The sequence below is a fragment of the Notolepis coatsorum genome (assembly GCF_963971535.1).
Source record: "Notolepis coatsorum genome assembly, chromosome: 19".
Classification (NCBI taxonomy): Eukaryota; Metazoa; Chordata; class Actinopteri; order Aulopiformes; family Paralepididae; genus Notolepis; species Notolepis coatsorum.
Genome location: NC_140183.1, coordinates 76,324,597 through 76,348,816, shown reverse-complemented (window position 1 = coordinate 76,348,816; position 24,220 = coordinate 76,324,597). Strand labels below are relative to the sequence as shown.

At 41.4% G+C, this 24,220-nt stretch overlaps 1 protein-coding gene across 1 annotated transcript in view; it reads right to left on the bottom strand.

The window, feature by feature from the left end:
• The window catches only part of LOC311246560 (dynein axonemal heavy chain 11), a gene marked incomplete at its 5' end in the record, with an annotated part of 186,316 nt that overhangs the window by 123,195 nt on the left and 38,901 nt on the right, over positions 1–24,220 (bottom strand). Inside the window, 13 exons of the mRNA XM_084336710.1 lie at positions 1,429–1,662; positions 2,519–2,671; positions 3,660–3,786; positions 4,189–4,280; positions 5,116–5,340; positions 6,634–6,756; positions 7,221–7,343; positions 7,476–7,634; positions 7,769–7,852; positions 14,242–14,400; positions 14,826–14,912; positions 18,906–19,022; positions 21,041–21,263. Of these exons, the coding sequence (XP_084192836.1) occupies positions 1,429–1,662; positions 2,519–2,671; positions 3,660–3,786; positions 4,189–4,280; positions 5,116–5,340; positions 6,634–6,756; positions 7,221–7,343; positions 7,476–7,634; positions 7,769–7,852; positions 14,242–14,400; positions 14,826–14,912; positions 18,906–19,022; positions 21,041–21,263 (1,906 nt within the window). The remainder of the gene's footprint in view (positions 1–1,428; positions 1,663–2,518; positions 2,672–3,659; positions 3,787–4,188; positions 4,281–5,115; positions 5,341–6,633; positions 6,757–7,220; positions 7,344–7,475; positions 7,635–7,768; positions 7,853–14,241; positions 14,401–14,825; positions 14,913–18,905; positions 19,023–21,040; positions 21,264–24,220) is intronic.

Sequence of the window (24,220 nt, the reverse complement as noted above, 5' to 3'; positions counted from 1 at the left end):
ATAGTAGGTAGTAATACATAGTAGCATAGTAGGTAGTAGTATAGACATATTAGCATAGTAGGTAGTAATACATAGTAGCATAGTAGGTAGTAGTATAGACATATTAGCATAGTACTGTAGGTAGTAGTATAGACATATTAGCATAGTAGGTGGTAGTATAGACATATTAGCATAGTAGGTAGTAATATAGACATAGTAGCATAGTAGGTATAGTATAAACATATTAGCATAGTAGGTAGTAATATAGACATAGTAGCATAGTAGGTATAGTATAAACATATTAGCATAGTAGGTAGTAATATAGACATAGTAGCATAGTAGGTAGTAATATATAGTAGCATAGTAGGTAGTAGTATAGATATATTAGCATAGTAGGTAGTAATATAGGCAAGGTAGACGTATCCCAGTGTCTCCCACATGCATTCCTGTGTCCTCCCACTTATGTCTCGTCTGTCCTCATCCCAGCTGTTTCCTATGTGTAATTATTGCCCCTTGTGTATTCATGTCAACTCCCCCAGTTAGTCTTTGTCTGGTTGTCCGTTTCCCCTGGTGTTAGTGTTCTTTCTGTTCCCAGTTCAGTTCAGTCAGTTAGTCTTTGTCTCACTTCCGTGTGTCCCGTATCCTGCCAGGATACAACCTCACTAAATCCAAACCAGCGTTGTTGTTGTTGTTGTTGTTTTTTTCATCGCCATATCTGCCTCTGCCTCCATGGTTGTCCTAACCTTTGGGTCCTCTACACAGCAAACCCTTACAACAGGTGTCCGTTCTCTGACAGCTGTCCCCACCTCCGCTACAGGTGCACCACATAATACCTCTATGGGATACCTGAGTAAAAAATAATAACTACGTCCAGTCCAGACCACCTCGTCTTTCATAACTGATCCCTACAATTTCCATTGACAGCTATACACTGTTGAAAGAAAGTGTGTCAAAAAGCATTTCATTGTCAACAGGTGTTGTTTTGAGTTTCAACTTCACACCTACGCATGTGTGCATACAGTATCAAGGTGTTTCAAAAGTGACAGGGGATATACTGCAATGTAGCGCTGACTGTTACCCAATAGCAACACATTCTTTGTAGCATTTAGGAAAATGTCTCAATAATTTTCTGGAAAGCTTTATGCATCTGGCTCTAGTCCCAGAACTTTACATAAAAGCATCAAGATGAGTGCTGTGGAACACCATTCATTTTTTCAACCATGATTGTACCACAAAAATGGTCTGAATCTAGTGAATCTGGCTTTGCAAAAGTGGATAAAGTGGGAACGGGATACCAGAAAATTTATTTTCTATTTACTGCAGAGCGAAGGGACTGGGAGACCCGTGTTACAGACCAAACACTCTATATCAGTGAAGGCTGTCAGAATATAGAGCTATTTAACACTTATTTTAACAAAGAAATACCACTAAAAGCACCTTTAAACGTACCTGTTTCTTATTGTAGTCTTTCAGCGCCGACTCGAAGCCTTCCTCCAGCCTCTCAAACACAAGACCCATGTCATTGCTCCACCAGATCTGAGACCCGGTGAGGGCCACCTGGGCGGGGAGGTCCAGGACCCACTGCTCCCTGGTCCTGTCCTCATACGTGGACACAGCCTCAGACAGGTGACCCCTGACACACTGCCTCATGGCAGCCTCCAGGCGGGTCAGCCACACCTCGACCTGATGGGAAGCAGGCTTGTCATTAGGTACAAGGTTTTTCCACTTCTCTAAATCTTGACAAAATAAATGAAGTTAAAGGTGCAATAGATAATATTCAGTCACTAGATGTCGCACTAGAGCACCAGCATGTCATTTTTAGATTAGATTCAAATCTATTGTCATTATACAGCACAAGTACAGTACAACGAAAATAAGGTTGGCATCCAACCAGAGTGCAAATGTAACAGTAAAGTGCAATAGTGATATACAATGTACAGGTGATTAAACTGGGTATAAAATATATAAATGAGTACTACTGAGTAATAGTGCTAGATCAGATGTCTGTACAGAGTTGTAGTATTAATATGTACAGTGACACAGGTACACTATGGTAGTAAGTAATTGATCTAATCAGGTGCATTCCACGTGGGGAAATGGGAAGTAGGGAGGGGATACATGCACACAACAACCTTCATTTTGGACCTGCAAACCTTTTTTAAATGATAAATTAATTAATCCATAATTTCTCGGGGGGGGGGGGGGACAAGCTTTTATTCCGCACCTTTCTAAAAGCTCTGTGGATGTATCATCTTTTTTAAATGATTACTTGACATACAAATGTCAATAGGGAGGTGTAGTGGTTACTAATCACCAAATTTAATTTCAACCAAAAATGCTTAAAAAATAATGTTAGTGATAGAAGGGAACTCATTTTATGCAAAACTGGAAAGCTTTTCAATTTCCATGCGGCAGAATTGTTACAATAGCCGATAATCCATTTTCCCAATGATAAATCCCTATACAGGTGGAACAACCAGTGACGTCAGACTACACTTCCCTATAGCACCTTTAAGGAGACCGCTGAATCAGATCTTACCGGACCATCACAACTACAGTGATTCTGGAACGTGACATATTCGCTCTCTTTGCTGTACATGCCTATTGCAACATTATGGGTATCCATCTCGTCGTCGTCGAGGAACTCCAGGTTTGCCATGTTGTCGAATAGCTTCGAGAGGTGGCATGTGATCTGCAAAAGACATTGATGAGTGATTCCATATTCACAAGGTGTCAAACTAATGTAACTAATTGGGCTGAACCGACTGCTTTGAAGCTTTGAATTGCTGTTGTGCTGCTAATCAAACTGAACTGATCCGCATGCACAAATGAACAATGAAGAAGATGGGCGTAAATTAAATTGTGACAAATGTCAATCAAGAGTGACGTAAAAGTCACATGAAAGTCACATGACTGTTCAGACTGAGGTCACATTGCAAAAGATCAGACCTGTATCTGATTCAGGACCACATATGAAAGTGGTCCAAATCAGAATTGAAAAGATCAGATTCCATGTGATTTGTGCTGTTCACACACTGTCATGAAACAATCATATCTGAGTCACATATGAGCTAATCTGATCTGGGCCACTTTCTCCTGCAGTGCCTATTTGAAAGAAATTACCACTCCAGAAATGTGTGTCTACATCAGCATAAGAAATAGCTTATAGAAATTATGATCCAAATTTAATGTTCAAAATCTGCCCATTTCAGACAAGGACATTCAGTCATGAGAACTTTCAGTAAACCTATCTACCACATAGCTCTCATTTACCACATAGCTCTCATTTACCACATAGCTCTCATTTACCACCCCAGTGAAACTTCCCACACGGAAACAATGAAGCTTCCATTATTTGCTAATAATTACTACTGAAGCTTCGAAGCCATAATCAGGACGAAGCCCTGAAAATTAATCCCATGTTTCAACACAACATAAAAAAACTGTTTACTCATTCTTACTCACTGTACCTAGATTGTACTTTAGATTGTATATTGTATATATCTATATTGTATATTCCTCTTTACTTACTTTTTTACTTACTTTTTTTTTTACTGCATAAAGCACACTCTCAGGGGCTCATACAGAACCAAGCATTTCACCATAAAGTATGTGTATTTTATTGTGATAATTAATAAACAAACTTGAAACTTGAAGCAAAACCCCTACTGTAGGCCTACCTCTCTGGGACGACTCCCTTTGGAGAGGATGTCCAATAAGTCTGCAGATGAGACAAAGTAGAAGCGTGGAAAGGCCAGTCTCTTTGTCTCCAGGTATTCAGCCAGAGCCTTTTCACACAGCGCCAATCTATAAAAATATATTCAAAAGGGGTGGGTTGACGGGGGGGTTAATGATAATAATAATAATAATAATACACTTTATTTGTATAGCACCTTTCATACAGAAAGTGCAGCTCAAAGTGCTCCACAACAGAAAAAAGACAGGCGTAAAATGAGCACATAAAGTGCAGACATATAAAATCACAGTTTTTCACATTAGGATCTAACATCCCAACAGGCCACATTGTTTATGGCTTGATTCAGTTTTAAATAGACAATAATAAAAAGAGTAAGATAAAATAGACAGAGTCAAATAGTGCAATAGTGCAGTGCAATAAAATAGTAGAATAGAATAGATCAAATCAATGATCAAAGACCTTTGAACTACGAAGCATGAGATGAATCTAAAAGACGAAGGTAAAATATGAACCTTTTTTGTAGATCCTCTAGCTTCTCATACAGATTGGGTTTGTTGGTGGCCTCAATCACATTTCTGGTTTTCGCACTGTCCAGCATTAACTCCTGTTGTATTAGAACAACCACGTAAAGACCTTTTTCAGAGGAATTCCATTTGCTATGGCAACAGCTTGGGCCTCGGTGTGTTTCCTGTAAGCTATTGCATTAGAAAACACTGCAACAGGAAATAAACTTTGGCCAATTCATAATGTTTATGTTGTTAGAAAAGTTAATCTAGAATGGTGAGACCACTGGAACAAAGACTGTGGTACATGAAATGAACGTTTAAGGTACTTTTCTTAAGGCATAATTATCTAAGGCATACATTTTATACTTTTTAAGACTTTTTAATACCCTCGCAACAACCATCAAATGCACACAGCACACACACCCACACGCACACACTCACTCACTTAAACAAACACACTGCAGCACCCACTCTCCACACTTTAGATCACACAAACACACTTTATATTTATTGATAAAGGATTTGCACTACAACTCGTACACCTACTGTAAATTGTACCTAAATTGCACCTCATCCCATTTCTGCCTTGCACTATATAGTATTGTATATTAGTACACTGCATAGTATATTGTATATTATATGGTAACTCAGTTACGTCTATTCTGCATCGAACATTGTACATATGTCTATACTGAACACTGTGACCTCATTTTTTTTTACTTCTAATTTACATGCTATACTATGTTATTTTATTTCATACTTATCTTGTCTTGCACAGTCTCTGGAGCGTAACAGTAAGAAGCATTTTGTATAAAAGTATTCTGTACTTCTGTATGACAACCATTAAAGAAACTTGAACTTGAAACTTGAAACCCTGTTATTTCAGCCCCAATGTTAATAATAATATTGGATACAATGAATGAGCTTGAGCACCTGAAAGTCAGCATCTATGGCCTGGAACCTGTGAGCGTCTGCAGGCAGCTGGTGGCGGATGTCGTCACAGCCTATGAAGATGCTCTCCAGGTGGGCCCAGGTCCTCTGGACCTCCATCCAGACCATCAGGACTGAGTCAGCCACTGTCAGCCTTCTCTGTAGCGCTGACACCTGGGCCAGGAAGTGATCCACATGCTTACTCTGACTGATCCCCTGGAGCTGAACCTGCAACACAGGGACAGAGAGAAGGTCGTCTATATGCTCTATCGTGAGACCCAGAGAAAGCCCAAACAGAACACAAGGACAGAGAGAAGGTCGTCTATATGCTCTATCGTGAGACCCAGAGAAAGCCCAAACAGAACACAAGGACAGAGAGAAGGTCGTCTATATGCTCTATCGTGAGACCCAGAGAAAGCCCAAACAGAACACAAGGACAGAGAGAAGGTCGTCTATATGCTCTATCATGAGACCCAGAGAAAGCCCAAACAGAACACAAGGACAGAGAGAAGGTCGTCTATATGCTCTATCATGAGACCCAGAGAAAGCCCAAACAGAACACAAGGACAGAGAGAAGGTCGTCTATATGCTCTATCACCAGACCCAGAGAAAGCCCAAACAGAACACAAGGACAGAGAGAAGGTCGTCTATATGCTCTATCATGAGACCCAGAGAAAGCCCAAACAGAACACAAGGACAGAGAGAAGGTCGTCTATATGCTCTATCACCAGACCCAGAGAAAGCCCAAACAGAACACAAGGACAGAGAGAAGGTCATCTATATCCTCCATCACCAGACACAGAGAAAGCCCAAACAGAACACAAGGACAGTGGGAAGGTCGTCTATATGCTCCATCACGAGACCCAGAGAAAGCCCAAACTTAACCCCTAACTGCTCCCGACGAGCAGGTTGGCACCTTGCATGGTTGCCTCCTCAGTCAGTGTGTGAATGTGTAAGTGAATGGGTGAATGCGAGGCATAAGTTGTAAAGCGCTTTGGATAAAAGCGCTATATAAATGCAGTCCATTTGAATTCCACATTAAGCCAATGCGGATTTATTTCTTGCCTCAGAGACTGAAGGAGTAGTATGTCGGTGGGGGGTGGAAGGGAGGGGCGGGAGGCATTCTGATTACACAAAGAAGATGACACCGAAGAGACCAGACCTCTAATTGCTGGCTGTAACCCTCCAGCACATGTGGTGCGCGCTTACAAAGACCATCACAGAGCAACAATGTTCTTCGTCCCAGAGCGGCAATAAATCACACGTATCAATAGGGACCCCTCTACTCTCAGCTGTGTCGTTTAGACAGTCAGACAGCGCGGCCCCCCGCCACTGCATTCTATTCAGCACTGTGTCAGCAGACACTAAAAAGGGACTGTCTGTCCCCCTCCTGTTGAGAAGAGGACCGGCACGTACGCGTTACATTACAGATGTTAGGTCATTTGATAGGATGGAATAGCCTAGATTTTGGAGAGATTAAAAGGACGACATGGTATGTACTATGACATTTCTGTTATTTACCTGATGGTCCTCAAGGGTTTCGATGATTTCCTCGTCACACTTTAGCAGAGGTACAGAGGTCTGATAATGGTCTTCATATGCAAACTCCATTGTTGCCCATGTTTGATTTATCTCTGTTATAACCTGAAATGGAAATAAAATAAAAAATATATACGACGACGACCCTGCATATATCGGTATCGGTTGATATCGGTATCGGAAATGAAGAGTTGGACAATATCGGTATATCGGTATCGGTAAAAAAGCCAATATCGAGCATCCCTACTTACTACCCTAGTGTCTTTATACCTGTATCACTGTACTCATTAATACTACAACGCTGTACATACCTCTGATTAGCACTACACTCGTAAATTAATAGTACTCATTTATATTTCTTATAGCTTAATCACCTGTACATTGTATGTTACTATTGTACTTTACTGTTACATTTGCTCTCTGGTTGGATGCCAAACTTCTTTACGTTGTGCTGTGTAATGACGATAAATTATAATCAAATCTAGTATTGTGGGACAGGCAGGGAGGACTGAATGATGCCATACAGGAAGCTGGCGTTGCTTTATAAACACGGTCCATTGCATTGTAACCTTCTCTATGGTCATTTCCTTGACGGCCTTGTCCACTATGTTGCGGACTTCCTCTTCAAACAAATGGAGCCGCAGAGCCAGGAGGTCTCCCAGCGTGGTACCATCAGTCATAGTGAAGTCCACCTACAAGCAGCAGAGGAATGACGTTATAATGCAAAGTCATACATTCCCGCGACACGTACTAAGCAATTTAATTAAAAAAGAGAAAGAAAAATGAGTGTTGTTCCTGTGTAAAACCTCTGTGTCTTCATTTACCTCAGTGGATCGGACTAATTGGACCCAGTGCCGCTCTCGTATGGCCTGGTTCTGTAGCTCGCTGACCGCCCGCAGTGAGGTCAGCAGGTTCTTCACGTAGAGGTCTAGCCCAGAATAGACGGCCCACGTGCGGGCCTCTTTGTCGAGCCTCCTCGTGTCCTACATAAACAGAAGGTAGGCAAACGCGGCGCGTTATTGCAGGGGCATCTGTTCGCGACAGCGCCGGTGCGTGAGAAACAAGGCGGCAGGAGAGATACGCTCGGTGTGATATAGCGCTGTGCGGGTGACCTCACCCTGGCAAACCTCCTCAGCTCCGCATCCATCTGGTCCACGTTTATCTGCCTCCATTTGGTCATTGTCCAGTCCTCCACGCTGCTCTGCACAGATAAAAGATGCAGCAGCAAAGGTGAACGGAGCCGAGGCTGCCTAAGTTAATGAGGATGTTTTAAAGCAACGCGTCGCGTTGAAGTGATCGACAAGTAAACGTGGTCATCCCTCACCAGTGATGTAGTCGCCGTCGCCCCCCCCCCCCCCCCCCCCCCTGGGTCAATCAGTGACTTAATTCATGGTAAAGCGTCAATAAATACACACCAACGAATTATTTTTAATGATTGATTAAAAAAACATTAATTAAGCAATAATACACGAGAACCAGTGGAATATCATGAATATTGCCACGGAGCTCGAAGTGGCATAGGCATCAGAGTGGCAATATTCATGTTATCCCACTGGTTCGAGTGTATTATTGCTTTTATACAGCAAGTTGCACCGTCGGGAAAAATATAGGATGAGATGAATATAGACAATTCTAGGGTCTTTTATATCGATTTCAGTGAACATGGCGTAGAAGAATTGTTCCTAAAGATGTATTGTTGCTATGGAATTTCAAATGGAGTAGGCTAGTGTTTCCCAACCGGGGGTACGCGTACCCCTAGGGGTACGTGGGTGGTCCCCAGGGGGTACATGAAAAGATTGTAAATTTTTTATTTTTTTTTACCAACTATTTTTTTCATCATCTTTTTTTTTTTTAACAAGTTCAGAGGAAAGATATTCACATCAGCATTTCATATTAATTCCCACAGTGGCATAAAAAAGTGTCTTTTCAGTATATAGATTGTCCGTCAGTATATTCTACTACAGGGGTGGGCAATTATTTTTCCCGGGGGGCCGAATGAGCAACTGAAAATATGTTGGAGGGCCAGGCCAAAATTTTAAACTCAATTATGCATAATATACATTTTATTTCTATATAAAAAGCAGTAAATGACCCCTGGTAAGAGTGTATGTTATTATTTGGCAATTAAAAGGTGAGGTTAGCTTTCAAAAATATCATTTATTCAAATAGAATTTATTTCCAAAATGATAAACAAAATGTGAAACATTAATAACAAAGGGCATGTATGAAAAAGTGCTATACAAATAAAGTTATTATTTTGAGTTTCATATACTATTGAAACAAGGATTTTCTTAGCTTTCTAAAGACATCACATCATCTTATAGCCAAAATAAACAAGACATGTCACTGAACTGTGTAAAGAAAAGTGTCCCAGTAGCCTTTTTTACTTTACATGCCTATATTAAACATTTAATGTTTTCAGAACTGTGCAAAAAAAAGAAAAAAAAAGATCAAGTGTCCCATTTCACTTGTTATATTTCCACATTTTAGTGTTCTTCAGCTCTTTTTTTTTCATTCAGTGTGATAAATCCAGTCTCTGTTGAGCTTTAACAAGTCCATCAAAGTCAGGTTGCATGTCTGAGGTGGAGATGCGAAGCACAGCTGCCAGATGTTCATCAGTGAGAGAGGATCTGTACCTGGACTTGGTAAACGTCATGACTGAGAATGTCTGTTCACATATAGGTGGATCCAAAGAGAACCAACATCTGCTGAGCATGTCTCCTCATGTTTGGAAAGTTCTCCTCCTTGAGAGCAGAGTAGAACTCTAGCAGTGATGCTGACTTAAAGTGCTCTTTCAAGTGAATCAGACTGCAGGTCAATGAGTCCAAGCTGAACATCAGTGGGTGCACTATCAACACTGCAGGTAAAGGGAGAGGAAACCAGCTGCATTTCATCCTCAACCATTTTGAAATCTTGAAAACGCCTTGAAAATTCATCATGCAGTGCTCCCAACATGGATGAGTACCTGTGCCGGTGATCAGCTGATGGTTTGACTTCTTTCAGGGTTTTCATGTGTTTGAGATTGTTGCTGCCTAGTTGCCTTGAAATTAATTGCAACTTTGTCATGAAGGCTTTCACATGGCTATGCATTTCATGAGCAAAAATGCCCTTGCCCTGCAGTTGTGTGTTCAATAGGGATGGGTACCATTCACATTTGAACCGATACGGTAACCGGTACCTGTGAATTGATACCGGTACCCAACGGTACCTTTTTTCTGTACTTTAGTCTCTAAAAATGTAATCTACCTACCTCAGTTGTGAAAAAAGAAATCCAAACTTCAAATAACCACACTTTCCACCGTTTTCGGCTTGCCCTGACTGCTTTGTTGTTGAATCAAGTCAAATCCTAGGTAAGCGTATATATAAGTATAAGCGTGTGAACGTTGACATGAAAAGCGTGTGAACGTTGACATGAAAATAAAAAAGTAACAAAAAAAAATAAAAATATAAAGAAATTTAAATAAAAATTACCCGCGGGCCGTACAATGCCCAGGTCTGGTCTACTGTGTATTTTTAGAGATAAATCATCGTTTAATAATATAATGTGTGGCAAACAAGGTATGTTTATCTCCGTTATATTAGTGAGAAATAATGCAACCTTGGCCCAAAAAGCTAGTACTTCTGGACATTCCCACATCATATGTATGTATGTTCCTATGACTTTTTGCGGACATAAAGCACATAGGGGACTTTGTAAAAAATTTATTTGACAGAGTTTCCTGGGTGACAGATAAAATCTTTGTATCAGTTTGTAATGAGTTAATTGATTATTATAATTACGAGAGGTTAGCGGAATATTATCCCATACATTCTGCCAATTTATGCAGGCGTTGTAATCCTTTAAATATATGTTCCAGACAGTGGTATTACCTGTAGTTCTGTTTAGTTTTCCTTGTATTTTATTATATAACCCAGAAACAAAACCATTTTTAACATTTATGCCACTCACTATAATCATTAAAGGATGGTAAAGGCTGATTCCATGGGACACCATAAGTGCGCATTGCAGTGCGCAACTGTAAATAAAAAAAGAAGGATGTACTAGGGACATTATAGATTTGTTTGAGCTCTTGAAAGGATCTGCGACCGTATTCACTGTATACCGGTATGTCAGATAGTTTGTGAATACCTTGTCTTTGCCAATTGGGAAATGTAGCTGGTTTCCCTCCCAACAGTAAGAAGTTGTTATCAAAAATAGGGGTATCTAGGTGCCATTTTGTGTCCCACTGTCCCATTTCGGCAATATATTTCCAAACGTAAATTGAATGTGCTATAATTGGGCCGAATTTAGTACGGCAAAAGCTTTGGGATAGACCAGAAAAGAGGATATATTTGAGTGTATATGGAGATACAATGTGCTTCTCCATATTCACCCATGGTATGTCAGAATCATTATTGAACCATCTTAGCAACAACCTGAGCATAAAAGAGAAATAGTACTGTTTGAAATTATGAAACGATAGCCCTCCTGCTTTCCTACTGTAAAAAAAAAAAAAATTATGTACAGGAAAACTGTACCCAAATAAAGAATAATGCATGCCAAAATTGGGGGAATTCAAATTAAGTTATAATTTGATGGATATAATATTATTATTGGCTATACTTGTTCTATCGCGCAACGTTCAGCTTCCCACCGGACTGTCAGGCGTTACACCGAGCATCATCATTGTAGTGTAGCTAGTTAGCAAAATATCAAGCCTCTTTCAAAATGTCTGTTAACATTATGGATCAATGGCTGAGTCGAGCTGGTTCATCCAGCAACAACAGCACAGGTGATACTGCTGAATCAGGAGAACTCATTCAGAAGAAAAAGAAAACGGAGAAAGTGAATAATCGTCAGTTTGGTGAACATTATGTGCTCTCTGGATTTACTGTCACAACTACAGAGCAACCACAGCCAATGTGTTTCCTCTGTGGCGACATGCTTTCGAATAATAGCATGAAACCATCCCATTTACATCTTTTTATATTCAGATCTAATTCTATTGCCTATATTTATGTCTTTCTGCTATTTCCCCTCCCCCATGCTGCTATGACACCCACATTGACCCAAGGGGATCAATAAAGGAATATTTCATCTGATTGTATCATATCGTATCGCATCGTATCTCATCTCATCTCATCTCATCTTATGTTATCTTGGTTTTGAGTCTTCAGTGCTTTGTTAACTTAATGTTACAATGGGAATGAGGTGATGATGTCAGACCTCAGAACTAAAACTTTACTTCAATAAACTGCCAACCTGTGTGACCATGTGACTTTATCCAGGTCATCCACTCACTCACACACACACACACACACACACACACACACACACACACACACACACACACACACACACACACACACACACACACACACACACACACACACACACACACACACACACACACACACACACACACACACACACACACACACACACACACACACACACACACACACACACAGCCGGTCTGCCACAATATATAGATTATTAATTATATATCCTGGGGGTCACCACGATTGATTGCGTAGTAGGGGGTACTTTAGGTTGGCTTGAAATGCTTTGGGGGTACAGTACTCAAAAAAGGTTGGGAACCACTGGAGTAGGCTATCAACCAGCTTGGCAACGCAAAATAATTACGTATTAGTCTAATTTAACGTACCCATTAACTATAAACGAGTGGATAGATATAGAAGACGGGCCTACATCTAACGGTATTCATAAAAACAGCATTATTAGACATGCCAATGCGTGGTCGGACCTACCTGTTGTATAATAACCCAGCTCAAAAACAGCACATCTGGCTGCTCAGAAGATTTCTCAGGATTGTGGGGGCATGGTGAGATCACGCTTGATTGACAGGTAAAGTGCCATTTTATTTTCCATTTAATCACTAAAATGTTTTGCTATAAACTACCAAATCTATCAAATGGACTACTTGGTTAGAAAGCTAGACTAATCTGTGTTTTTATTTAACTAGACCTCCTGGGCCCTGTTTCTTGTACGTGGTTCAACTAAGTCGATCAAGATGTCATTATCCAGCTTCAGTTAACCCGATGTTTGAAGCCGGGATTTTCCTGTTTCACGAAGGTGGATTCAGTCTCGTTAACTCAAGCCAGACTTGCGACTCAGGCTAAATGCGCGCGGCCGTTTTAGGTGAAAAGCCAGCACGTATCGATGGCAGAGATCCTGATTCTCAACGGCATTGATTGATTAATTGATTTAAGACTTTATTGACAGATTGCAATACGGCTCAATCGCCTCGCCGACAAGTTAAATGCGTTATCTATAGGCTAATTCTAAGTCCCTCATTACCTCAATCAATCAGATTATATTTCTTTAAACTTGCCTGCTGGATTGAATAATCAAATGAGATCTTGCTAGCGAAAATAATTAGTTAACTGTTATACAGAATTACGATACGGCTCTCTTACCCATTGATTGATGTATAGTCAATCTTTAACTTATCTCCAATGTGGTCTAACGGGTTGTTCTTTTGACTTTCACACGGACGACCGGGGTTCGAGACCCTAGTCGTCTCCTTCTTCTTGCAATATAGGAATAATTCAATTTGGTGCACGTTGAGAGCTATATAAAGAATGACATCCTCAATGCATGTAGATTTATAATATTTTAACTTAAAACCAGGCTACTTTGGCGTATAATCATTAATATTATATTCAAAAAAATCATATTGGAAACACCGGGATTTGAACCCCGGTCGCTGGGTTGGCAGGCTTGAGCACTACCGCTGGGCCACTGGGCCAGATGGGATAAATTCATTGTTTATACATTAATGAACGAGAGACCCGTGTTTAGAATATCCTTTGTTTTGAATGAAGTTTATCTCTTTATCCTCATTCATTAATGTGACGTCAACGGCTCATTCAATTTCTCAAATCCGTCAAACAGCGCATCTCATCAGACATCTTAATCCCAGTTACAATTAAAATAACCACATAATGTGTACATCGCACGAGCGAGCGCCACCGTCGCCACGGTATATATAACGTGCATTATTTAGGACAAAGTGAATTTAGTATCAGCATTTTGGGTCTATTTTACATTTCAAAAGCCCCCTCTGGAAGAATGGAGCACAAAAACGTAATTCAGAATGGTATAATGCAGATCGTAGACTGTGGGAATAGTTTCAGGAAACGGGCTGTCACTTTCTTTGCGGGGGCGTGGCTCTGCGTGATCCGGCTAACTTGAACTTGAACTCTGCTTTCGACCAGGCTCAAACTTTTGGATATGTTGTCATGGTGATTTGGAAAATCCACGTACATGAAACCGGAAAGTCCGGCTAACCCAGTTATCCAGTTAAAGTTATCCGGCTAACTCAGTTATCCAGGTACAAGAAACAGGGCCCTGGAGTATGGCTTTTTAGCATCTTTTTAGCATTTTCCATTCACATGAAACGGTTAGCATTAGCTTTGCCGCTGTTTCCATCCTGGAAGCTGACCGCATTCTATGGTGACTGTAAATCCTGGTGTGCTCCGTGGTCAGTTATCTCCCCTACACACAGTCCAATACCTGCACCGTTGCATCCCTCCCTACTCAGCATTACCTCCTTTTTCTCCAAAAAGTGATATTTGTAGACATACCTGCACATACATAACAATGTCCCAGAGCTCTTTGAGGACCGTGATCTCACGTCGGCAGAGTTTGAGGTCTCTGTACTCTGGGATGGTGACGTCGAAGAGGTCCGTGGACTCCTGCAGCTCTGCTATCTCTTTCTCCAGGCCTCTGATCTCTTTTTCAGACTGGGAAACAGCACATGGACATTGTATTATGTGCATTGAAACCTATAAATTAGTGATGCACGATATATCGGCCTATATGGCAGTTTTTTTACACATCGGTATCGGTCCGATATCAAGATAGGGCCGATATGGGCCTTTTTTTTTTTTTTTTTTTACATGTTTTGGCCTTAAATAGTTACAAAATATCAGTCATTTCTGAAAATAAGTTACAAAAGTAAAAAAAAGGTATGCGTTTTGGAAAATAGCTCTTTATTTGATTATCATAAAAAAAGTGTTTTCTATACAGAGATATCGACATCGGTAAATATCGGTATCGGCCAGAACAGCAATATTAATATCGGTTATCGGTATCGGCCACAATTTTCACATCAGTGCATCACTACTATAAATCATTGAAAATGCAACGGTTAAACCGCCCGCCCTACTTTCTCCAGACTGATGTAGGGATGAGCCGCTTGGTAGCTGAAGGGCGCCTCCCTTTTGAACTTCTCCCTGAATTCGTTTTGTTTCACCTGTAGGATGAGAGACAACAAAACGATCAATCTTCTTCACAGTGGCGAATGCAAAGGTCTTTGATTAGAATGTAAGTAAGCAGCAGAGTTCAACTAGGCCTGCGCTCTAGTGAGTACAATGTTTTCACAAGGAATCGTCAGGTGCAATGCTGTCATACACTCAAATTACTCAGGTCTGAATGAAGACATTGAATTCAAATGTTTCCTATGAAATGTACCAATTGCTATTTCTATGTGACAAACAATATGCCCCGGTGTAGATTACTTGTTGTGGTATACGCCTGTTCTCTTTTGTTTGGTTTTTATTTAGTGTCATATTGTGATTAAATGTTTTGTTTTTCTTTTCTTTTATCAACTTTTTTCTCCTCCTTTTTCTGTGATTTTTCTCCTTTGCTGTGCAGGCGCCCCAACCGACCTGTAGGAGTCGCTGTTAACAACGACTAGACTACCATCCTTCGACTTCCCACCCGCTAACTCTGCCAATTGAGTTAGTATGACGGCCGGCCCAAGCCAGAGGCAACGCCGACAGCCCGATTCATGTTTTGTTTTTCTTGAAATTATTGATTGATTGATTGCTCAATCACCTGTGTATGACAGCATTGCCGTCTATCGGGCACCTGTGATGACGAGCCCTTTCATAAAAGGGTGAACCCGTAGCAACCTATTATTCCCTGAAGACCAGCTTGGTCCAAACACGTTGGCGTTTTTTTATTTGATTTGATTTGATCTTTATTTATCTAGAACATTTCAACCATAAAACAAACTAATTTGTAATAACAAACTAAATTAAAAAGAAATTTGTAAAATACAATAATCAGCATAGCTCAAGACAATGGTTTTGTTCGAGAAGGGACAGAATGAAGCAAAGCTTATCTGGTCCTGCCGCTTCCTTACAATATCATATTACTATGTAATATGTTATCTATCCATATCAAAAAAGAATATACCTATCCACTAGGGGTGTAACGGTACACAGAAGCCACGGTTCGGTACGTACCTCGGTTTTGGGGTCACGGTTCGGTACAACAGGAAAACAATATTTATGATTATTATATATTTATAGTAATTATTATAATAATTATTAAATATAAATATTTTTTATTAAGTTATACTTGGTTCCACTTAGGCTTGCTGCGGTAGTCAGTCAGTGATAACGGTGTCATTCTGTGTTCAGGAATCCACTTGAAAGAGACTAGAGAAGAGATGACACAACAATGGCAGAGGATTTATCAATATTTTGGTTTTAAACACCGCACAGCTGGACTGGAGATGAATGGGGTTCCCAAAGTCGGGGTCGCGACCCACAGGAGGGTCGCGAGCCGCCGCGGGGAGGGGTGGGGGGGTCGCCAGATGATTTAAAAAAAAATCCAATTATTTTTTTTTTCAGTCAGGCCACTGAACTGAACTTAGAAGCAGGCCAGGACGCTTATTGCTTATTGCCAGAGGAGGAGGGCTGCCGAGTGCTTCCGCGTTTTCCCTGATTGGCTGCGACACGCCCCGCGGCAGGCGCGGCAGCCGCAGAGCGGAGCGGCAGAGCTTGGGGCATTATGTAGCCGTAATCCGCGATGATTTTGATTCGAAGCTTAGCTCACCTGGCAGCGCTGCGGTCCTGCGATTGGTGACAAGTTCGAATCCCATACATTTTTTTTATTTTTTATTTTTTTTTAGTGTGTATTCTTTCGCCGGTTAAGGTTAGGCATGGTTATGGTTAAGGTTAAGGTTAGGCATTGTTTCGGAGTTGGTTAAGGTTAGAAGGGTTAAGTTTAGGCGCTGTTAAGGAGCTGGTTAAGGTTAGAGTTTGTCTTAGAGAATGGCAATAGACAGCCTATTTCCGCACTGCCGCTCTCTCGCGCTGCCGCGGTCACATGGTCACATTGTCACATTCTTGCACTCTTCCGCTGGCAAAAAGCTACATGCGGCCAGGACAGTGTTTCTAGTTGCAGCAGCGCAATAGTTAGATAACCTAGGTGGGGAACAACCAGGAGATCACTGCAGCTCACACAAGTTGGAGAACTATCTCTCTCTCTCTCTCTCTCTCTTGCTCTCACACACACACAAAAGGAGCCGCATGTGATTGGTGGAGGCGGGACCCTTACAAAAAACTGTTGTTGCTAATCATGCTAGACTGTAATAATCCCCCCCAGAAAAATCTACTTTGCATTTTCAATCTGACATTACAAAAAAACTGAAAATCCATCAAAATCAGTGTTGTTAGGGCGGTTAGGTGGCGTAGCGGAGATTGCGTTCGTCACCAACCCCGGAGCTGTGAGCTGGATTCGCCTGTTCGAATCCAGCTCACAGCTCCGGGGTTGTCACCAGCTTGGCTGGCCGTTCACACTAATACAATTGGCTGTATTAGAGGGTGGGAGAAACTGGCGGGGTGGGTCCGGGTCGTTGTAAACAGCGACTCCTACAGTTCGGTCGGGGCGCCTGCTAAGCGCGGATAGGACCTGAGTGGGATAGTGTGATCCTTCCACACGCTACGCCCTCTCAGGGAGGATCCGCGCTGCCAGGTGAAAAGAAGCGGTTGATTGGCTGGACGTGTGTCGGAGGAAGCACGTGATAGCCTCCACTCTCCCAGATGATCTGACTGTGGGGGGTAAGTGCGCAGCGACCAGGAAGAGATTGGGAATTGGCATACGACTAACATTGGGATGGGAGAAAATCAGAGAAAAAATGGAGGGGGAAAAAGATTAAAAAAAAAAAAAAAAATCAGTGTTGTTGCTAATCATACATAGCTAGCCTGTTTTTTTAACAATAATTTGTGATGCCATCACAAATACTGGCATTTAAAGGGTACAAATAAAAAAAATGCCTGCACCAGAATGCAGGAAATGAAGTCTTTGTAACAAGAAATGTCCTTGTGGGGGAGCCCAGACCCCCTGCTTAAAAAGTGGCCTGACTGGGGCTATATTTTGCACTATATTTCCTGGCCTGAATGATTTCCCCAGTCCGGCCCTGGTTAAAATCCTCCAATGCTTATTAGTGTGTGTGCGTTTGAACGTGTGCATGTTTCAACCATACATTTCCATTTATAAAAAAAAAAAAATTGTTTTAATTAAATTTTTTTTTTTTTTTTTTTACCTCCTATAATAGTGGGGGTCGCGGCTCTCTGACCCCGTTATTTTTGGGTCGCGGCCTGAAAAGTTGGGAACCCCTGAATTAGAGGACCAGTCCGGATCAGTAAAAGTATGTTTGCATTTTTTTCTTTCTTTTTTTTGGATCAGCTGGAAAGTGGCGCGGAAGAAAGTTGGTGTGTGTCTTTCCATTGGTTAACATTATTATTAGGCGAACAAGAAAACAATGAAAATGTTCAGCCTATTGTATATGCTGTGTTACAAACATATCATTCATGGTTGGTTTTGTTTCAGTGACACCTGTAATAAGGGGAGGGGATGAGGGGAGAAACAGCCCAGTGCAGAGTGCACGTTCATTTCTTCTGTCGGCTTGTCATCATGCCTTTACAAGCTTCAACGTTTTATTCATCATCTAAATGTGGCAATACAAGCTTGATATTCAACGTTAAATGAATGACCTTCTGTGTTAAGACTGTTAGTAAGCCAGTGTAAAGTAAAGTAAAGATATTGAGCATACATTTGTAAAATGTGCAACCCTAGTTTCACCTAGTGGTATGAGACGTATTCGTCGTATGGCTGGATGTACCGAACCGTGATGTCCGTACCGTGAAGTCGCGGGACGAATACACATACCGTTACACACCTACTATCCACTACAGCAAAAGATAAAAAAAAATTATTACAAAAATACTAGTTCACGTTATTTTCAAGCTCCTAACTTATACTTGTCCAAGAATTCCTGTTTTATATCTGCATTTAAACATTTCAATAGTATTGCTACATCAAGGCCATTCCAAATGGATACCCCACAAACTGAGATGCACTTGCTTTTGAGAGTTGTAAGGACAATAGGTTGTTTAATTTTTTTTTTTAACTATGTAGCCGTGACACAATAAAGGCTTTTGAGGCTCCTCACCTCAAACGTCATGCATCGTCTGCGTATCACCGTCACCTCCACGTTCTGCATGGGGGCCACCTCGTGCCTCACGGCCAGGGCCCGCTTCTTAGCCGCACTCCACTTCTCTGGGAGTTCCTAAAAAAGAAAGGGATTACTTTCTATTCTTAGGTGCCGTGTCCACAGAAAGCGTTTTTTTCAAGGCGGAGCGCTTTGGATATCAAAAATATGAATGCCCAGAGCGCATCCAAAGCGCAGGGAGCGCTTATTGTTGTCAAAAAATTGCTTTCTGTGGACACAGCCCCTTAACTCATTCACTGCCAACAACGATTAAACATGTTATTGGCCGCCAATCGTTGAACGCCAACAACGAGTATACTCGTTATTTGATCGTTATTTCTTTTATTCGATATTTCCATTCATTATCCATTTAGGGAGCCTGGTGTTATCATAGGGAATGAGTCTGAGATCGCAAAAGTCCAATACCGCCGCCTGGTAGGATGCGGCCGGTATTGCACATCCTTTGAAACTCTGTGTATTGGGCTGTGCGTCGATTATATTGGTCCGGGCGGACTTTTCTAGTAACCTGAACCTAGGGCTTCACCCGATCGCATTGAATCGTTTTCGGGACCCCCGATTCATTATGCTGTGGTGGGTTATGTCGTGGGCCAAATGGACATACGATCTACCAGATGGCAATCAAATAATTGGATATTCTTTTTGGAATCCCACCGGCCACAGGTAAGAGCAATTTAACGTCAATTTCAGCTTGATTGTGCCTTGTTTTCATAGCCATCGCCCTGATCAGCGTATGTTGTTGTACTAACGAATGCCGTTATTGACAATCAATTCATCAGAAACGACCCCCCCCCCCTTTCATGCATTCATGATGGAACATAATACCGATCATATGCATTTGAATTTTTTATTGTAGCCATACTTATATTCACCACGGTATAAAACGGGAATATTTCTTTTTCACATCTTGAACGATAGATACTCGATGTCAAATGGGCCATAGTATTGCATCCATAGCTATAATATAGAATATAGTTATAGCCCTGCAAACAAGGTGACGGACTCCATTGGTTTAATGCGTGGCAGCGTGGCAGCCAATGAGTTAAGAGGCTGAATAACCACAAAGCACATGAGTATTTTAATTGCATGTTAAAGTTAGAGCAGGCAACTTGGGAGAAATTACAAGAGTGAGTTTACCTGCCCAGCAGAAATGGAGCAAAGCTCTGCATCACTTTTCAAGCCCATGCACGTGCAACAAGACTCCCAGAGGCACCAGCAGCTTTAGCAATGCACCGATCCGACTTTTACAGTCCCGATACCGATACCTGGGCTTTGGGTATCGGCCGATACCGAGTACCGATCCGATACCCAATGTTCAATTAATAAACTGTATGCCTCACTGTGTGGAAGAGACTGGGATCATTCTTTTGTGCAAGGCAACATCAGGCTTGACTTAAAACATTACTTTCCTAACTTAGTGAAACAAAATGTAACAAATTAACACATAGATATAAATGTACTGAATTGTTATTTATTATTTTATTTATTATTATATTATATTATTATAAATATATTATTTTATATACCCGATCCAACTATTTTAGTCATATCGGGGCAGATATCCGATATCAATATCGGATCGGTGCATCTCTAGCTTTAAGCTGTAATATTTAATTTTATTCCACAGCCTGGCAGGGTGATTTTGCACATTGTGAGTACTTTTTGACAAGGAACGTGATGTTGGTCTCAGTGACCCCAGGGACACACACCTGATTGGCCAAACACATCAGCTCACTGCATCAATAATAAATCAGATGTTTTTGGCACTCGGCAAAGTGCTGTTCCCGGGGTCGCAGCGGAAAACGAAGACCAAAGGTGCCTCTCTGGGAGTCTGTGGAATACATTTGTTGCTGCACTTGAAAAGTGATGCAGAGCTTGCTCTATTTCTGCTGGAGAGGAAAGAACTCACTCTTGGTAAAAAGAAAAAAAAAAAAAAAAAAAGGAGGTTGCCTACTGCAGCTTTAACCGGTCAAATGCTATTCAACTTTTTCACATGAACATTATCTCGATGATTAGATTGAGAAAATATTGTGCATTCAGCCTGAAAGAAAGATCAACCCATTCCTATCTCTATCTACCTCCAGCTGAGAGTAGACATGGTCCGGGACGGTCTCTCCGTATCGCTCCAGCAGGGTGATGGTGTCCTTCAGAGGCTCAAACATCCTGTCTGTGGCTGTCCGTCTGTCTCTGAGGGCCAGCAGGTGACTCATTACCTGCACCAGGCCCTGGTGATCCCCCTTGGACACAGGCTGGCCCAGGCCCTCAACAGTGGCCCGGACAAACCCCTCCAAATCGTCAAGACTGTGGAAGGAAAGTTCTCAACCTTTTTAGTGTCAAGAAGCCCTGATACACATTATGCCACGTTGAACCCCATTTCATAACATACGGTTATCCTATAACCATAGTTATATGAGTATAGCGAGCGCTCTGCTCGTAGTGGAACCCTATCCCTTTCAATCTAATTGTGAATAAAATTCAGAATTTGATTGAAAGGGGTAGGGTTCCACTACGAGCAGAGCGTAAGCTATACGATAATATAACGTTTAGTGTCAAGAACCCGTGATACACATTATGCCACGTTGAACCCCATTTCATAACGTTTAGTGTCAAGAACCCGTGATACACATTATGCCACGTTGAACCCCATTTCATAACGTTTAGTGTCAAGAACCCGTGATACACATTATGCCACGTTGAACCCCATTTCATAACGTTTAGTGTCAAGAACCCGTGATACACATTATGCCACGTTGAACCCCATTTCATAACGTTTAGTGTCAAGAACCCCTGATATGGGGGCGTGGCTAGGCTGGCAATGGGGTAGCACGCGGTTTGTTCTAGCTCTCGTCGAGTCTCTACTTTATCTTAATTTAATAAACGTTCTACTTCACAAAACTGGGTGAATTTTACTCAGGATACATTGTTTAAGCCAGGGGACAATGTTTTCACGGACAGATGGCGGCGAACCTACGTAAATACAAATACGCCGGTCCGGCCTCCAGTAGGCCCGACAAAGCCTCGACTTCCAGTCCCATTTTCAAGCCGCCGCTAACCACATCGCCAAAGATGCCCGGCGTGGACACCGCAGCCTTGAAGGCGGAGATTCTCCTCGCGCAAAAATCGGACTTCGCAGCGATAATAAAGTCAGAATTGAAAGGTGCACTTTCCAAAGAGTTCAACCTTATTAGAAACGATCTGAAAGAGATGAAAGCGGAAATGCGAAGTTGTATTGCGACACTCCACGAGGAGGTGGACAAAATGGGGGCCTCTATTAAGGACATGGAAGACGGCCTTTCGACCTGGTCAGACGAGGTGGTAACGTTACAAACCGCAGTCAAAGACTTAAAGACAGAGGTGGCCGGTCTCAGGGGAAAGTGTGAGGACATGGAAGGAAGAATGAGGAGGTGTAACGTAAGGATACTAGGAGTAGCTGAGACGGAAGGCTCGAGCTCCACAGCGTCGGTCTCAAAACTACTGAAGGACTTGCTACGAATGGATAATGAGGTGCTGGTCGACCGCTCGCACAGAACACTGGGCCGAAGAGGACGGACGGGAAGCCACGTGCCATTGTGGCTAAGCTTCACTACTATCAAGACTGTGTCGAGGTGTTGAGCCGGGCACGCGCCCAGGCTCCATTACAGGCCAACGGAGTGACTATTGCAATCTTCCCGGACTATGCCACGAGCGTCGCCAAAGCCAGAGCCGCATTCACGGAGGTGAGGAAGTTACTACGAGGCCGAGAGGACACCCGGTACGGTATTTCGCATCACGTAAAAGGGAGAAGATAAAGAGTTCATCGATGCAAGTGAAGCGATGGGCTACGTCAGAAAGAACATTGTGCATGCAGCAACGGGAGAGGTCGGGTAGGCTGTCTTTGGTACACACAATGCTAGCATTCTTGAAAAAGAAAAATTAAGGATTCTCAAGATATGCTCTGCACACCACTATAAACTTTTTCGATCAGAAAGGGGAGATACTCTGATATTTATGTTATATCTGTACCATAAAGATATTGTGAATGATGTGCTATCTTGTCCTCAATGGGTTACTACTTGCTAAAAGGTCACTGTAAAATCTGCTAATTAACAATCTAGTGCAGGGGTAGGCAACCCTAGGCAGGCATGCGGGGGCATTTTCATAGGCACAGGGGGCAGCAGTAAAAAAAAATTAAAATAAAAAAGAAAATTATAATTTTTTTTTTTTTTTTTGCTTTGAAATATTATAGTGAAATATTTTGCACTGTTGTCGCATTTATCTTGTTGAAATCCTCCCACAGGTTCTTTTTACTACCACATATTTAATTGAGACCCTTTATTTGTTTATTATTTCAATTTAGCTGGAAATACATTGCTACATCATTCAGTAACATTTGCAGTGCACTTATAACAAAAACATTATTACGGTCACCATTGTGACCAGTGGGATTAATCAACAAATTTTATTATTTCTTTTTCTATTTCATTGAACATTGCACATGTTAAAAGCAAATTTTTTTACTCAAAATGTGAGTATTACCGAGTCAACTTGTGTTCTTAAAACAATGACAATAAACATATGTTTATTAGGTTGAAATAATGTGGTTGTGTACTTATTTTTCTGTTAACTTATTATGGATTGAAAACTGAAAACCTTAATGCACAGTAACTGAACTCAATATTTTAAAGTTCTGGTAACTTATTATTTTTTTTTTTTTTTACAGTGTAGTCTTGCGATCAATCAAAACTTATTTACACGATATACCTCACATTCACCCTCCATTCACATCCTGGTGTTCTCCATTAGGCCTGTAGGTGGAGCTATGACAGCACACGTACAGTACACACACCGATGGTGTGTGATGTGTCCAAAAATGAATGGGCAAATGTGAGTGAAATGGTCGCACTGTATGCAGCTGTTTGTCTGCATTGCATTCCCCCCCCCCACCCCCACTCAGATTTAGGGTTGATACAACCATCATAATAATATTGTTAATAATAACAATAACAATAATGATGTAATAATGTACAAATTATCATTAAAAAGACCTGATTATGAGAAAAATAATTACGATGCATGGAATATTGTTGAGGCACACTAGTTACAACTATATTTCAAACAGGCACTCCATGTCAAAAACGTTGCTGACCCCTGGTCCACCTACTCTGTCTCAAGAATTTACCATTGGTTATTATTAAGCTAGATAACATACTCAATATCCAGCAAATCTCTGATCCTATATCAACAGACCACATAGAAAGAAGAGATGTATTGGTGTGTAC